The sequence below is a fragment of the Macaca fascicularis genome, chromosome 6 (assembly GCF_037993035.2).
Source record: "Macaca fascicularis isolate 582-1 chromosome 6, T2T-MFA8v1.1".
NCBI lineage: Eukaryota > Metazoa > Chordata > Mammalia > Primates > Cercopithecidae > Macaca > Macaca fascicularis.
In genome coordinates this window covers 166,775,952-166,793,071 of record NC_088380.1, presented here as the reverse complement: position 1 = coordinate 166,793,071, position 17,120 = coordinate 166,775,952, and the positions used below count along the sequence as shown (strand labels likewise).

Below are 17,120 nucleotides of genomic sequence, written 5' to 3'. Positions count from 1 at the left end.
AGTGGCGTGATCTCGGCTCACTGCAAGCTCCGCCTCCCGGGTTCACGCCATTCTCCCACCTCAGCCTCCCAAGTAGCTGAGACTACAGGCGCCCGCCACCACGCCCGGCTAGTTTTTTGTATTTTTAGTAGAGACGGGGTTTCACCGTGTTAGCCAGGATAGTCTCGATCTCCTGACCTCGTGATCCATCCGCCTCGGCCTCCCAAAGTGCTGGGATTACAGGCTTGAGCCACCGCGCCCGGTCAAGCATATTACATTTATTGTGTACTTTATTTTTATAATTATGACACTGTAATATATAATCAAATAGTTATATAATTTCCCATAATGGAGAATCAGTAGGAGCCCTGAACTTGTTTTCCTGCAACTAGATGGTCCCACCTGAGGGTAATGGGAGACAGTGATAGACTATCAGGCATTAGATTCTCATAAGAAGCCACAATCTAGATCCCTTGCATGTGCAGTTCACAATAGGGTTCATGAGCCCACAAGAATCTAATGCTTCCACGGATATGACGTGAGGCGGAGCTCAGACAGTAATACAAATGATGGGGAGTGGCCGTAAATACAGATGAAGCTTCACTCTCTAGCCTGCTGCTCACTTCCTGCTGTGTGGCTGGGTTCTTAACAGGCCACAGGCTGGTACTAGTACATGGCCGGGGGTTGACGACCCCTGTTTTAGAGCAAGCAACCCTTATTTCCTCTGGTTTTAACTCAGGATCAGGCCAGGCAGGGTGGTTCATGCCTGTAATCTCAGCACTTTGGGAGGCCAAGTGAAAAGGCCTCTACAAAAATAAAAATAAACAAAATTGGGATCAGAAATCTAAGCTCCTTCCAGGATTTGATTTAATCGTTTGTAGACAGCATTAAGTTCAACAGTGGTAACTCTAATAAGTTGGTAAAAAAGACCACCTTAGTTCCAAAGGATGCCCATTAGAAATGAAAGAAAAGGAGGCTGAGGCGGGTGGATCACTTGAAGTCAGGAGTTTGAGACCAGCCTGGCCAACATGGTGAAACCCCATCTCTACTAAAAATACAAAAATTAGCCAGGTGTGGTGATGGGCACCTGCAATCCCAGCTACTCAGGAGGCTGAGGCAGGAGAATCACTTGAACCCAGGAGGCGGAGGTTGCAGTGAACCAAGATCATGCCACTGTACTCCAGCCTGGGCAAGAGGGTGAAACTCCATCTCGAAACAAAAAACAAAACAAAACAAAAAACCAAAATAGAACAAGAAATGAAAGAAAAGGAGGCAGGAGGCAGGGCGCGGTGGCTCATGCCTGTAATCTCAGCACTTTGGGAGGCCGAGGTGGGTGGATCACGATGTCAGGAGTTTGAGACCAGCCTGGCCAATATGGTGAAACCCAGTCTCTACTAAAAATACAAAAATTAGCTGGGCGTGGTGGCACACACCTGTAGTCCCAGCTACTCAGGAGGCTGAGGCAGAAGAATCACTTGAACCCAGGAGGCAGAGGTTGCAGTGAGCATAGATAGCATCACTGCACTCCAGCTTGGGTGACAGAGTGAGACTCCGTCTCAAAAAAAAAAAAAAAAAAAAAGAAAGAAAAGGGAAACAACAAAATCAGCAAGGTTGCTCACGAAGTTAACAGGACTATGCAGGCCACTATGGAAGAAGTTACTGAAAACTTTTTGGAAGCAATCAAGAGAGTATTCCCTGCAAACACACCCACAGCCACAACATTGATTAGATTATGAAAATGATGCAATAAGGTGGCAGAAACATGGAAATCCAAAAGATTAAATAATGTGGAATTTAGGAAAAATGACAGAGGGAAGAGACTAAAATATAACTTCTGTTCTAAACTGAGACTTCTAAGCTTTGATAATGGTTCCTAAAGAGAAAATGACCTTAAAGAACAATCCTTAAAATTTTCAGAGCCTAATGTTTTAAAATCCCAGATCCCATGCATTCTGAATCCATGTTCACCATGCCAACAGACTTTTGGCTCCCTTATGTGTACATGTAAATGAATACCATTTGCAAACCACTAGTGAAAGGCAGCAAACCTACTGAAATGACTAAATCTGCATTTTGGCTTACAAATGAAAATGTTTGTTTGCAGGAAAGAATTAAATGACCAGAACCTGGATGAGTTCAAAGTTCCTTCATCTTCTTCATATTAATAAAGGCCACCACCATTCATCCAGTAGCTGAAGAAAAGGAATCATTCTAAAGTCTCACTCCATCCCTCCAATCGAATCCACTGCAATGTGTGGTCAGCTTTACCTCTGAAATACATCCCGAAATCATTCATTTCTCTTCAGATCCACAGTTCAAGGTACTATTATCTTTGCCCGGGCTACTGCATTAGAGCCTAACTGGTCTCAAATGTTCCATTCATGTCCCTCCTCTATCCTCATACCCTTCCATTCTCTGTATAAGAACTGAATTCTCTTATTAAAATGTAAATAACTCCCATCTCTCCCTGGCTTAACATTATCCACCTGTTTCCTTCCGCACTTGGAACAAACTTCAAATTCTTTACCATGGCTTAGGAACTGTTCCATAATCAGACCCTTGCCTACTATCAGCCCACTCTCTTCCTTAATCATTATGCTTCAGCCATAGGCTCTTCCACTCCTTGAACATGTCAAAACACCAAGGTTGTTGTTACTTTAGGGTTTTATTCAACTGCTCTCTTTGTCTCCAATGCTTGCCTCTCAGATGGTCACACACTTGGCTGCTCCCAGTGCCACCCTCCCCCAGGCTCTGCTGAAAGGCCACCTCTCCAGAGAGGCTTTCCTGACTAGTCAGTCTAAAGCAGTCCTCTCCACCTGTCTTAGTCCACTCAGGTTGCTATAACAAAATAACACAGACTGGGTAATTTATAAATAATAGAAATTTATTTTGCACAGCTGTAGGGGCTGGAAATGCCAAGATCAAGGCACCAGCAGATTTGGTGTCTGGTAAGGGGCGTGTTCTCTGATTCAACACGGTGCCTTCTTTCTGCATCCTCACTTGGTGAAAGGGGAGTAGAAGGGCCCAACAAGGTTCCCTCAAGTCTTTTATTGGTATACTTTATAAGGATACTGATTCTTCTAATCACCTTCTAAAGGCTCCACCTCTTAATACTACACATCGAGGATTAAGTTTAACATGAATTTTGGGGAGAAACATTCAAACCATAGCACCATCCTTCAAACCCAACCCTGCATCACTTCATCTTAAGATTTTGTCCTAATTCCCCAATGAGAGAACAGAAACCCTCTCTGTCTTGTTCACTACTGATTCCCTCAGGGCCTCAAACAATGCCTGGTGTGTGGAAGAAATGCAAATATTACTTGAATAAATGTGATAAAAAAATTTCTGTAACTTGCAAGGCCAATTATTGGCTCTCATGGGGGAGATAAAGACGCTAGTCATTCAATAGCTATTTAATGGAGGAAGACTGTGCAAAGCCCATGACAGTGGTCCTCAAGTCTCAGCATGTGCATATGAATTACCTAGGAAATTTACACACGAGGCCTAAGAAACTGCACTGTGACAAGCAGTCCATAAAAGGCGATTTTCTTATAGAATCAATACCAGCATTCTGCAGTATGTGCCATAGGTCCTAATACTATAAACACTCGCTCTGGTCTGAATGTGTCCCTCCAAAATTCATGTTGAAACCTAATCCCCATTGTGTTGGTATTAAGAGGTGGGGCCTTTTGGGATGGGATTAAGTCATAAGGGCTCCATCCTCATGAATGGATTAGTGTCCTAATAAAAGAGGTTGAAGGGAGCTGCCCTGCCCCTTCCGCCACGTAAGAACACAAATGGTGCCATCTGTAAGGAATAGGCCCTCACCAGACACTGAAATTGCTGGCACCTTGATCTTGAACTTCTCAGCCTCCAGAATTACGAGCAATAAATTTTTTTTTTTTTTTGAGACGGAGTCTCGCTCTGTCACCGAGGCGACTCCTGCATGCCAGGAGTGCAGTGGCGTGATCTCGGCTCACTGCAAGCTCCGCCTCCCGGGTTCACGCCATTCTCCTGCCTCAGCCTCCCAAGTAGCTGGGACTACAGGTGCCCGCCAACTCACCCAGCTAATTCTTTGTATTTTTAGTAGAGACAGGGTTTCACCATGTCAGCCAGGATGGTCTCGATCTCCTGACCTTGTGATCTGTCTGCCTCGGCCTCCCAAAGTGCTGGGATTACAGGCATGAGCCACCGCACCCAGCAATAAATTTCTATTATTTATAAATTATCCAGTCTAAGGTATTTTGTTATAGCAGCTCCAACATACTAAGATAGCATTTTTTGTATCATAATGTTATTATTGCAATTCTTGTCTGCTGCTACATCTGTCCTTCACCTTAGCCAAGCCTCTTGGAATCAATTATTTGCTTCACATACCTAGTACATCTCAAATGTTATCTAAAATTCCATTCCTATGGGTAGTCATGTCTACATTTTAGCTTTCACAAACAGTTAATATTTACTGCTGAAATAAACACACAAATACACTATACTCCCATTGAGAGCTTTTCCTGCTTTTTACCAAATCTTAACTGCTTTCCTCCTCAATTACTCTTGATTTATGAGTTCTGCTGAGAAGTGACACTGTACTTGAGGCTGAATTATCTTCCCAGCCACAGGACAAGTGAGGTTAGCTTGATTAACAGACTTTGGCTATTGTTATTTGGTTGTGTCCACAAGAAGCCTTTAATAATACATAGACTCTATACGGAATAGCACTTCTTTCCCAAATCCTCAGGGGTCGGCTTTATGTGCTTTTGTGGTAGGGCATACACTTTGGTTGTAAAGTAATCAATTTTTACTTATTTATATTCTTAAAATGGAATAATGTAATATAGGCTTACTGTAAAAAAAAGCAAATATTACAAAATCGCATTACATATAAATTAAAATTCCCTAATAATCATACCTCTCAAAAGTTACTTACTGCTTATACTTTGGTGTATACCCTTCTAATTCGTATGTATAAACATACTTTCATATAGGTTTAGTTTAACTTAAAAGAAATCATCACTGTTGTATAACCTGATTAATTAATTTGACATTATATTACAGGCAGCTTCCCATGTCAATACCTATGATTCACCTTTAGAAATTCTTTTAAAAAAATTATTTATTTATTTATTGAGACAGAGACTCACTCTGTCACCCAGGCTGGAGCGCAGTGGCGTGATCTCGGCTCACTGCAATCTCCGCCTCCTAGGTTTAAGCAATTCTTGTGCCTCAGCCTTCTAAGTAGCTGGGACTACAGGTGCATGCCACCATACCTGACTAATTTTTGTATTTTTAGTAGAGGTGGAGTTTCATCATGTTGGCCAGGCTGGTCTTGAACTCCTGGGCTCAAGTGGTGTGCCCACCTTGGCCTCCCAAAGTGCTGGGATTATAGACATGAGCCACTATGCCCAGTCAAGATTTATCTTTAACAACTGCATTGTATACTACATAAATGTAACAACAAAATTTAAATAATACTCTGGGAAGAACATATTTTTCTCTCCTACTATACACTCCCAATAGTTCTGACAACAGATGAGAGTTTTCTTCCACACTAAACAGTTCTCCAGCGGACACCAACTGGGTGTCCCGTAATTCAATTAGGTTTTGTCACTATCTCCAGGTAGACAGTGTCTGATCCCACAGGTTAAGAGTTCAGTCTCACAAGCCTGGCTCCACTTCAGACACTAATCACAAGTCCCAGGTTGTGACCTATGATTCCGACTGAATGGTTAGCACAGGATTCTAACCACCCCGTCCTTGGGTTCACTAATTTGCTAGACTGGGTCACAGAACTCTGGGAAACACTTTACTTACACTTAGTAGTTTATTATAAAGGATATTATGAAGGATATAGGACAGCCAGATGAAGAGACACACAGGGAAAGGCAGAGGGAGAAGGGGTACAGAGCTGCCACGCCCTCTCTGGGTGCCATCCTCTTAACACTTCCATGTGCTCATCAACCTGGAAGCTCATCAGATTTCTTGTTCAAGAGTTTTTATAAGCCAGGCATAGCAGCTCACGCCTGTAATCCTAGCACTTTGGGAGGCTGAGATGGGAATATTGCTTGTGTCCAGGAGTTCGAGACCAGCCTGGGCAACACAGTGAGACCTCACTTCAAATATAAAAACATTTAGCCAGGTGTGGTGGAGGGTGCCTGTGGTCCCAGCTACTTGGGACACTGATGTAGGAGGACAGCTTGAGCCCAGGAGGTTGAAGGCTGCAGTGAGCTATGATCGCACCTCTGCAATCCAGTCTGGGCAACAGAGTGAGACTTGGTTCAAAACACAAAAAGAAAAAAGTTTTAATGGAGCTTAATCTCCAGCACTTACCCTCCTCCTTTCCTGGATTTCGGTAGGTGGTGCCAAAAGTTCCAACCCTCTAAACCCCTAATCACTTAGTCTTTTTGGTGACTGGCCCCATCCTTAGGCTATTGATAGGCCACACCCTAAAAGTTATCTCATTAGGATGAACTCAGATGTTATCAAAAGGGGTACATTAAGAATAACAGAAGATACACTATCAGAAAATTCCAAGGGTTTCAGGGGCTCTGTAACAGGAACCAGGGACAAAGACCAAATATATTTACTATACTACAAATACCCTGTTTAACATTGTCTAGCTTTCCAAAATTATGAATGATGCTGCAACACATCTATGTATATAATTTTGTGTATATTTCTAATAATTTCCTTGAAATAAATGGCTACAAGAGAATCAGGGTTAATGCTGTCATGTCCAATATGGTAGTTACTAGCCACATGTGACAATTATATTTTAAAATTATTTATTTATTCATTTTGAGACAAGTTCTCACTGTTGCACAGGCTGGGGTGCAGTGGCATGATCATGGCTCACTGCAGCCTCAACTTCCCAAGCTCCAGGGATCCTCCCTCAGCCTCCTGAGTGGTGGGGCTATAGGCTTGTGCCACATGTGGTTATTTTTATTTTTAAAGGCTTTAAAAAATTTTTTTTAATTAAAAATTTTTTTTTTTTTGGAAAGACAGGGTCTCACTCTGTTGCCCAGGTTGGTCTCAAACTCCTGGGCTCAAGTGATCCTCCAGCCTTAGCCTCCCAAGTGCTGCGATTATAGGAATGAGCCACTATGCCTGGCCTGTGTGACTATTTATTTATTTTCTGAGATGGAATTTCGCTCTTGTCTCCCAGGCTGGAGTGCAATGGCGCAATCTTGGCTCACTGCAACCTCCATGTCCCGGGTTCAAGCAATTCTCCTGCCTCATCCTCCTGAGTGGTTGGGATTACAGGAGCCTGCCACCAGGCCCGGCTAATTTTTTTTATTTTTGGCAGAGATGGGGTTTCACTATGTTGGCCAGGCAGGTCTCAGGTCGAACTCCTGTCAGGTGATCTGCCCGCCTCAGCCTCCCAAAGTGCTGGGATTATAGGTGTGAGCCACCCTGTGTGACTATTTAAATTAATTAAAATAAAATTCAGTTTCTCAGCTGTAATAGTGCTCAACAGCCTGATGTAGTCAGCAGCTACCATATTGCATGGTGCAGGATGTAGAACATTCCTATCACTGTAGAAGAGTCTATTGATAGCCCTACCTAAAGAAATTTTCACATAAAAATTTGGTATGTGTCCCACGAAGTGATATAACAATTTACATTCCCAACATGAGTATATGAGTTCCAGCATCCTCTTCTTGTCAACATCAGATCAATGTTCTGATCTGATAGATGAGACATAATGTTTTAGTTTGTATTTTTTATTATTATTAATGAGGCTGAAAGTCTTTTCACATTTTTTGGCCATTTATGTTTTTTTAAATCATTGTTGAACTATCTGAACTTTATCTATTTTAAAAGATTCAAATATAATACTATCCTGTCCCTGATGAGCTATTAAAGCCAAACCATATATGCAGAAGATATTTCTTCATCTGTTTTGCTGGCTTCTTGAAAATTTCGGAAAGATATTTATCAAAATAGCATAGAAACAGCTAATAGATTAGTACCACAGTTAGCTGAAGGCAATCTGTACTCTCATAGGTTATTTCCTTAAAGTAGAGTTAGTGGCTTACATTTCTCTAAATAACAGGACTAGTACTGCTGTATGTTACTGTTACGAGATATTCTTACAAATTTTCAAATTAGCTATAAAAACACTTTGATATATACATAGAAAATATTTATGTTTTAAACATGAATACTACTGTCTGATTATATTTATACTAAAGTCTGGAACAGGAAAAAAACCACCTATGAGACAGGAATCAGAAGAGTGGTTAACCAGAGACTGGTGTGGTTGGGAAAGGAATGACTGATACAGCACACAAATGGAGTTTCTGACATGATGGAAATGTTCTCTATCTTGATAGAAATGTGAGTTACGCAGGTGAATACAACTGTCAAACTCATTGCATTCTACACATGAGAACTGATCTACTGTTTCACTAAATTATATCTCAATTTTTAAAAGGAGCGAAAAAAGTGAAAGAAAGTATTGTTCTACTTAGAATATGACTTACAGGCAATAAAAATAATTATCCTGGCTAGGTGTGGTGGTTCACGCCTGTAATCCCAGCACTTTGGGAGGCCAAAATGGGATGATAGCTTGAGCCCAGCAGTTGGAGACCAGCCTGGGCAACGCGGTGAGACACCGTCTCTATCAAAACACCCATAAAAATTAGCCGGGTAGGGTGGTGCATGCCTGTTGTCCCAGCTACTCAGGAGGTTGAGGTGGGAGGATCCACTTGAGCCCAGGAGGTTGAAACTGCAGTGAGCCGTGATCACATCACTGCACTCCAGCCTGGATGACACAGCGAGATCCTGTCTTAAAAAAAAAAAAAAAAAAAAAAAATCCCAAAAGTATTTATGGAACTGAAAGTATGATTTTCTGGCCTAGGAGACACAAAACAGGCTTTACTAAATTAGAGGTGGGGATCAGACTTTGTGACACCTTGAGCCAAGCCATTCAACTGTCAAATCCAGAGGGCACTAGAAAATTAATATAATTTTAGGGCAAAATATATTAAGGTAACAGAAAAGCATTGCTATCTTTTTAACATAGATGTATAATCAGTGTTTCTAAAAAGCCTGAAACCTGCTATACTGTTATGGAGCAGTACTTAATTTTTTTGAGCTGTATTTGCTTGATAGTTTATGAACTTGGCTCAGTTTTGCCCCTTTTTCCTCCTGTTCTGGTGGCGCACACTAGCACAAAAGCGAACACGTTCACATGAAAGCTAACTGATTTGATAATGAAAGGTGTCTAAGGAGACAGCGAAAGAGAAGATGCTCCTTCCCACCCCAGGCTACCTTCCCACCCCCACTGTTAGGCTTAGGCTGCGCATTAATTCTCTCAACTCATTACCAATGTATCACAACCTGTTCAGTGAGTGAGCTCGTTAGTGGCATAAACTACAATCTCATTCAAGTTCTTTGTAGACAAACTGAAGCTATTACAGTAACTCTTCAGAGACTACCTTGCTTGTGCAATCAGAAGGAGGTAGGACAGCAGGACTTCAGTCTCCAAAAGTGAAGGCTTGCTCAGTTAAGGGTGTGGCCCCAGAGCAAAGAAACAGGAGATTGTACATTTTATTAGTCTATCTGCTTTGTAGGAAGACAGATATTTTGTTATTACATTCTACATTAGACTCTGGCTTTGGAATCAAACAGATTTGATTTGAGAATCAGTTTTGCAATTCATTAGGCATTTGATCTTCAGCTAATTACTTCACCACTCCAAGTTGTTTCCTTAGGGGAAATAACAGTACATATTTCATAGGCATGTTGTGAGGATTAATGAAAGCACAAGTAACATTTTAAGTCAGTGGATGGCACATTGTAGGCATTCAACAAACGATAGCTAGCTATAATCATACACAATTCTGTTCCTTAAGACCTCCGCAACCAAAACTCCACCAAGATATTCAGGCAGTCATATTTTGCTAACAAGGGATTAGCATAAACAGGAAATGTTCATAAACATAAATGTAGCATAAACATAAAAATGTTCATTACAGAAATTTCAGCAGCCAACCACAGAAAAGGTTATAACAGAAAACTAAAAAGTATATATACATTTTGAAAATAAACAAAAAGACTGTTATGTTACAGACTCCTGAAGTACAAGATGAACATAACTCAAGGTTCACAGAAAATAATGAAAATTTCTTTGCTAAGCAGACACACTCAGTGTTTCCCTGTCATGCCACCGGTTTATCTCAGATCCTACACTACTAAAGCCATAAAAAGACAAAAGGGCAAGTTATTCTTTACCACAGATGAGGTGGTCTACGATACAGTATCGATCACATTTTAAAATGCAGTGTAAGTGGCAGCTCTTGCACATAAAATAAAATAATTACCTGTTTCTCTTCATCCGACATGTTTTTTTCCAGTTCTATTAGGTATTCTTCATCTAGTTCAGAGGAATTCACATCTTCATTAGATTTGTTCTCTATCTTGTCCGCTCCTGGCTCCTCCTCAAATGAGGCACTGCAATCATGAAAACACTCCTCTTCTCCCTGGTCCTCCTGGAGATGCGCCTCATCATCCCTGAGCAGCTTACTCTGGGAATGCTGACTTTTGGGATCAGGAACTGGAAGGCCAGCACACTCGGCTTCCTGAGTATCTGTAACCTTCAAACCATTGAACAGATCCTCTGGAACCCTACAGTTCTCTGACTTCTCCCCCATGCTGTCCAGTGAGGGAGGTGACGCTAAAGCTGGGGGTAAACAAAACAAAACAACTGCTATGTAATGGTGCTTATATTTTTAAAAGTTCTGTTTTAAACCTAAACAAACCTCTGCATTACAGCCAAAAAACACACCGTAACTTCCTTTCACTGGAATTCATTATTTACAAATATAGATTATAAGTAAAAATAATGTCAAATGTCATTTTAACTGAGACCCCTTTCCTGATCAAATCTGGTACTAGACTGGTACTAGACTCTGTCACCCAGGCTGGAATGCAGTGGCACGATCTCAGCTCACTGCAACCACTGCGTCCGGGTTCAAGCGATTCTCCTGCCTCAGCCTCCCGAGTAGCTAGGATTACAGGCGCCTGCCACCGCGCCACCGGCTAATTTTTGTAGTTTTAGTAGAGACGGGGTTTCACCATCTTGGCCAGGCTGGTCTGGAACCCCTGACCTCGTGATCCATCCGCCTCGGCCTCCCAAAGTGTTGGGATTACAGGCGTGAGCCACCGCGCCCGGCCCAGAACTTCTAATAAGCAACAAAAGAAGCCGTTTTTAATGTGACTCTTCCACGTTCCACCGTTCGCGTTCTGTTTATATAGCAAAAATTAGGCAGAAACTAAAACAGTGACAAGAAAAAGGAAGCAGCCCTAATTTTCATTCAGAATGAATAACCAAGACACGAGTAAGAAACTATGGTCCGTCTTTTTAGCACCACCACAGGAAACCCAAGAATACGTTTCTAGTGTACCTCAAAATAAAATCCGTGCCAAAACTGTGATCACTTTAACCCAAATGCGTGTAGTAGAGCCCACGCAGCTTACAGTGGAAAGGGAACCTTCGCGCAGGTGACCCGAATCAGAATCACCGTGGGGGTCAGAGTCAGGCATCAGAAAGGGTGACTCTGAACCCTAGCTGCCCAACAGAACACTAGAGATTTAGAAAATACCACTGCTCAGACCCTAACCAAACTCTGATTTATTAGTGTGGCGTCAAGCAAGGGCATCAGAGTTGTTTTTTTTTTTCATCCCAGGTGATTCTGACGTGCAGCCAATTGCGAACCACTGCTGTAGAAGCTGAGTCAGAGCATCAGCAGCCCAGATATTTGCAAAAATTTGCTAGAGATTTGCAAAAATGTAAATTGCTCTAGTCGCAGCAAAATCACGCCAACGACCCTTGTGTCACGACAAGAGTCTGAATTCGCCCTAGTATGTTCCAAGAAAACTTAAAAACCAGCAAGACCTTAATACGGAGACTTCGCCTCCACAGCAATGTCTTATTTCTCTTCGCTCCCAGGTCTACTGGAAGAACACAGGAGTCTGAGCTCCTAGGGTTAGGGAAGCGACGCCACGCGCTTCCAGCAGATTATTCCCTAGCTTCGTTCCTCACAGCCAAGACGCTTAGACCCACGGGGTTACTTACAACCTCACAGCTTCTCCAGTCTCCACCTTCTTAGCCTCAGAGATCTTCTACTTCCGCTCAGTCAGGTGCACTTCCGTCGATGACGACTAATAGCGTCGCTATCGGCAAAGCATCTTGGGAAATGTAGCGAAACTCTCAGGGAGGAAAGGCATGGTCGCTGTGTGACGTCATTGTACGGAGTGACATTTGAGAGATGGTTGCCATCTTGGGTTACGGCAAGACTTCGCGTTACTCTGCAGAAGAGAAAAAAGGACAAAAGGAAGTATGTCTCTGTGGTGTTCGTTTCACTATTAATTAATTAATTAATTAATTTAATTTATTTTTGAGACAGAGTGTCAGTCTGTCGCCCATGCTGGAGTGCAGTGGTGCAATCACAGCCTCCACTCACTGCAGCGTCAACCTCCTGTGCTCAAGCGATTCTCTTGCCTCAGCCTTCCGAGTAACGGGGACCACAGGTGCGCGCCACCACGCCCAGCTAATTTTTTGTATTTTTAGTAGAGACGGAGTTTCACTATGTTGCTTGGGCTGGTCTTGAACTCTTGGGCTCAAACGATCCTCCCTCTCGGCCTCCCAGAGTGCTGGGATTATAGGCGTGAGCCACCGCGCCCGGCCCTTTTTTATTTTTTAAGGGCTAGCCAAGTCAGACAGTGGGAGTAGAGAGGAAACAAAAAGATCTGTAACTGGTTGTGATCAGTTAGTTGTAAACACCACTGCACTCCAACTAACCTCAATTATATATATATATACATTTTTTGAGACGGAGTCTCGCTCTGTCGCCCAGGCTGGAGTGCAGTGGCCGGATCTCAGCTCACTACAAGCTCCGCCTCCCGGGTTCGCGCCATTCTCCTGCCTCAGCCTCCCGAGTAGCTGGGACTACAGGCGCCCGTCTCCTCGCCCGGCTAGTTTTTTGTACTTTTTTTAGTAGAGACGGGGTTTCACTGTGTTAGCCAGGATGGTCTCGATCTCCAGACCTCGTGATCCACCCGTCTCGGCCTCCCAAAGTGCTGGGATTATAGGCTTGAGCCACCGCACCCGGCCAATAATATTTAAGACTGTAAGGGAACCCTGAGACCAAAAGTGGTTGTCTTATACATTAATTCGAGAAATGTTCATTGAATGTTTATTAGACACTGGGCATTGTGCTGGGATCACAGAATTGAAATATAGTACCCATCCTCAAGGTAGCCAGACAGGTAACCAGCAATGACAGCAGATTAATTCGTTTTCTGTAATTCACAGAACCTATTGCAGAGATAGATAGCTGGAAGAGACTTTTTCAGAGAGTATGAAACTTGGTTTTTGAATTTCCATGTAAATGAGGTTATGCATACAGTTATATTTTTTGTAAGTTGAAAGCTTTATATACTAAAAGAAAACATAAAAAATATATCATATTTTTGGTTTTAATATTTCTGAATTTTAAAAAATACACCCAGAATCTAAAAAGTATAAATGGAGGCTGAGTGTGGTGGCTCATGCCTGTAATCCCAGCACTTTGGAAGGTGGACATGGGAGGATCTCTTGAGGCCAGGAGTTCGAGACCAGCCTGAGCAACATGGCAAAAACCCATCTCTATGTATACATATGTGTGTGTATGTGTGTGTATGTGTGTACAAATTAGCTGGGCACAGTGGCGCATATCTGTAGTATCAGCTGCTCAGGAGGCTGAGGTGGGAGGATCCTTGAACCTAGGAGTCAGAGGCTGCAGTGAGCTGTGATCACGACACTGCACTTCGGCCTGAAGTCTCCCTCTGTCTATATTAAAAAAAAAATATGGACAGAGGGAGACTCTGTCTATATTAAAAAAACAAAAACAAAAACAAAAACAAATGGTTAGAGGCCCTGTTAATTCAATTCTGGTATAATGGAAAGGCTGTAAACTTTGGAGCTAAATAAGTAAGAAAGTAAATACATAAAACTTGAGTTACAGTCTCAGCTTTCTTTACGAGCTGTACAACTTTGAACAATAATTCCCATTGCTAATATTCACAGACTATATGCTTATTAAGCACCACATGCTGTGAAAAATGCTTTAGGTGGCTTATTTGATTATTGAGTTCTAATTCAGGCTCTGCCACTTGAGTAGAAGTGTGATTTTGGGACCAGTTACTTACGCTTCTAAGGTTTTTATTTTACTTTTTTTTTTTTAAGAGACAAGTTCTCACATTTCCCAGGCTGGTTTCAAACTCCTGGGCTCAAACAATCCTCCCGGCTCAGCCTCCTAACATGCAAGAATTATGGATGTGAGCCACAGGGCCCAGCCAACTTTTTAATGTATATATTTACCTCATATGTAAAAATTGGGATGGGTAACAGTGGTACCTACTCACAAGCTTGTTGGGAGAAAAAAATATCTAGAAGACAAGGAGCACAGGGCAGGGGAGAAAAAAATATCTAGAAGATAAGGAGCACAAGGCTTGGCACAGTGTTTAATGAATATTAGCAACAATAATATTATATGGCAGGCCTTGCGCCAGTAGCTGGGGACAGAAAGCCTAATAAGACACAGTCCTTGCCCTTCCCCATCATCAGGAGCTCACAGACTAGTGGGGGAGTGGAGAAGGAAAATAAAGAAGTTACTGAGCCCGAAAAAAGAGCAATCTGCCTTTCTTTTTATGCCAAAAGGAACCAAAGTGCAACTGACCCAATTTGGTAGGTCTTCACTAACAGGATACTCGAGTTAGGCTGTATAAAGAAGAATAGTTCACTTAGTGGGGGCGGGGGGCAAAAAAACCAGGATAGGTAGAAGGACATGGAATCTGGAGCATACAAATATCAGAAGCATTTTTAGGAACAATAAGTAGTTGGATGCTATTTAAGTATATATAGAACATAAAGCAAGAAACACATTTTTAATGATGGAAGCCAATTCATCCATTCCTGGAAACATGAAGATTTTGTTTCTTAGTCCTTACAACTATCCTGTAAAAGGACAAGAAATGTTTTTGATTCAGAGGGTGGTTCTGTTTGTATTTTCCCTGGCCAGAGACCATGTTTGCCCTGTTTACAGTTGTAAGGGATCAGTGAACATCCTATTTCAGAAATTTATGGCCAAAACACTGGCCACTCAGCTCTCTGAGTTGAGTAAGTAGATACTGACACTTTTGGAATTATAGGGTGGTTGTAAGAATTAAATGGTGTCATGTCTTATCTAAAACACAGAAAATGAAATCCTCAAGATAGAAAAAATACTTAAAATTTGTTTTGAGGCAGGTTCTCGCTCTGTCACCCAGGCTGGAGTACAGTGGCGCAATCTTGGCTCACTACAGCCTTGACTGGGCTCAAGCAAGCCTCGCCACCCCAGCCTCCCGAGTAGCTAGGACTGATTATAGGCGCTCACTACCACACCTGACTCATTTTTGTATTTTTTGTGAAGATGGGGTTTTGCCATGTTGCCCAAGCTGGTCTCAAACTCCTGAGCTCAAGCAATCTGCCCGCCTTGGCCTCCCAAAGTGCTGGGATTACAGGAGTGAACCACTGCATCCAGCCACTTTAATATTAATAGCACCTAGCACCGTAAGTACTCAATAAATGTTTGCTGTTATCGTAATCATTATTACTATTAATGAAGATCTCACAGATATTACCATTATTAACTACTAATAGTGATTTTTTATTACTATTGTTAATGACTACTACTACTATTATTAATAGTGGCAGTGTTTGTGAAGCTTTCATTCACACCCCCCAGATAAGGAACTGAGCACTCAAGTTTGTTGAAAGAATCAGTGCTGAACATAAATTATTGACTAATGAATACACGCTAGGCATCGTACTAGGTCCAGTGGTGGGTATAGCAATAAATCGAGAAAGTAGCAAAAGAACCAGTTTCCCTCAGTGTTTTTTTGTTGGCGGGGAGCAGCTCAGTGGTTTCTTAATGACACATGTCTATCACTCAATCAGTAAGGTGTTGCCCACTTATTTTGTGGTCAGCTCTGTGCTGGAAACAGGATAGGGATTAGGAAGAAATGAGCAGGTCTCAGCGTAACTGGTAATAATAAAGGATAAAAGAGAAGGAGTCTCTTCCTCAAGGGTGGTCTTTTGGGTCACTAGCATGACAACTGGGTCGCTGTCTAGTATGGTTGTTAAGAGCATAGATTCTGGCCGGGCGCGGTGGCTCAAGCCTGTAATCCCAGCACTTTGGGAGGCCGAGACGGGCGGATCACGAGGTCAGGAGATCGAGACCATCCTGGCTAACACGGTGAAACCCCGTCTCTATTAAGAAATACAAAAAACTAGCCGGGCGAGGTGGCGGGCGCCTGTAGTCCCAGCTACTCGGGAGGCTGAGACAGGAGAATGGCCTAAACCCGGGAGGCGGAGCTTGCAGTGAGCTGAGATCCGGCCACTGCACTCCAGCCTGGGCGACAGAGCGAGACTCCGTCTCAAAAAAAAAAAAAAAAAAAAAAAGAGCATAGATTCTGGAATCAGACTGTCTATTACCACATATGTGATCTTGGACAAGCCATCAAATCTCGGTAATATAGTATGGATGTAAATAGTGATACTTATGCCTCATAAAGTTTCTTGAGGCTTAAAAGAGATAACAAACCTGAGGCTGGGCACAGTGACTCACACCTGTAATCCCAGCACTTTGGCAGGCCAAGGTGGGTGGATCACCTGAGGTCAGGAGTTCGAGACCAGCCTGGCCAACATGGTGAAACCCCGTCTCTACTAAAAATACAAAAATTAACAGGGCATGGTGGCACGTGCCTGTAATCCCAGCTGCTTGGGAGGCTGAGGAAGGAGAATCGCTTGAACCTGGGAGGTGGAGGCTGCAGTGAGCTGAGATCGTGCCACTGCACTACAGCCTAGGTGACAAGAGCAAGACTCCATCTCTAAATAAATAAATAAAAGAGATAACAAACCTAAAACACTTAGTGCAGGCCCTGGCACGTGTCTTTAACTTAAAATAAATTGCTTTGCAGGAAGTCTGCAGGCAGAGACAGAAATCACTCCTGCCTCCCTAGTGACTTATGCATATACTGTGCAAACTTTTGGGAAACTCTGTGCAACTACATTCCCTGGAGTTAGCGATTTACACTTATGCTAGACTGACTCA

The 17,120-nt window shown here is 42.6% G+C and overlaps 1 protein-coding gene across 4 annotated transcripts in view; it reads right to left on the bottom strand.

Moving 5' to 3' along the window:
* Positions 1-12,116, bottom strand: part of TTC1 (tetratricopeptide repeat domain 1) — a 56,038-nt gene extending 43,922 nt beyond the window's left edge. For all 4 annotated transcript variants that reach the window (XM_005558426.4, XM_073994694.1, XM_073994695.1 and 1 more), the window contains exons 1-2: positions 12,062-12,116; positions 10,308-10,666 (exon numbers count right to left, since the gene is read on the bottom strand). In XM_005558426.4, the coding sequence (XP_005558483.2) occupies positions 10,308-10,637 (330 nt within the window). In that variant the 5' untranslated portion in view covers positions 10,638-10,666; positions 12,062-12,116. The remainder of the gene's footprint in view (positions 1-10,307; positions 10,667-12,061) is intronic.
* Positions 12,117-17,120: the final 5,004 nt, after the last annotated feature.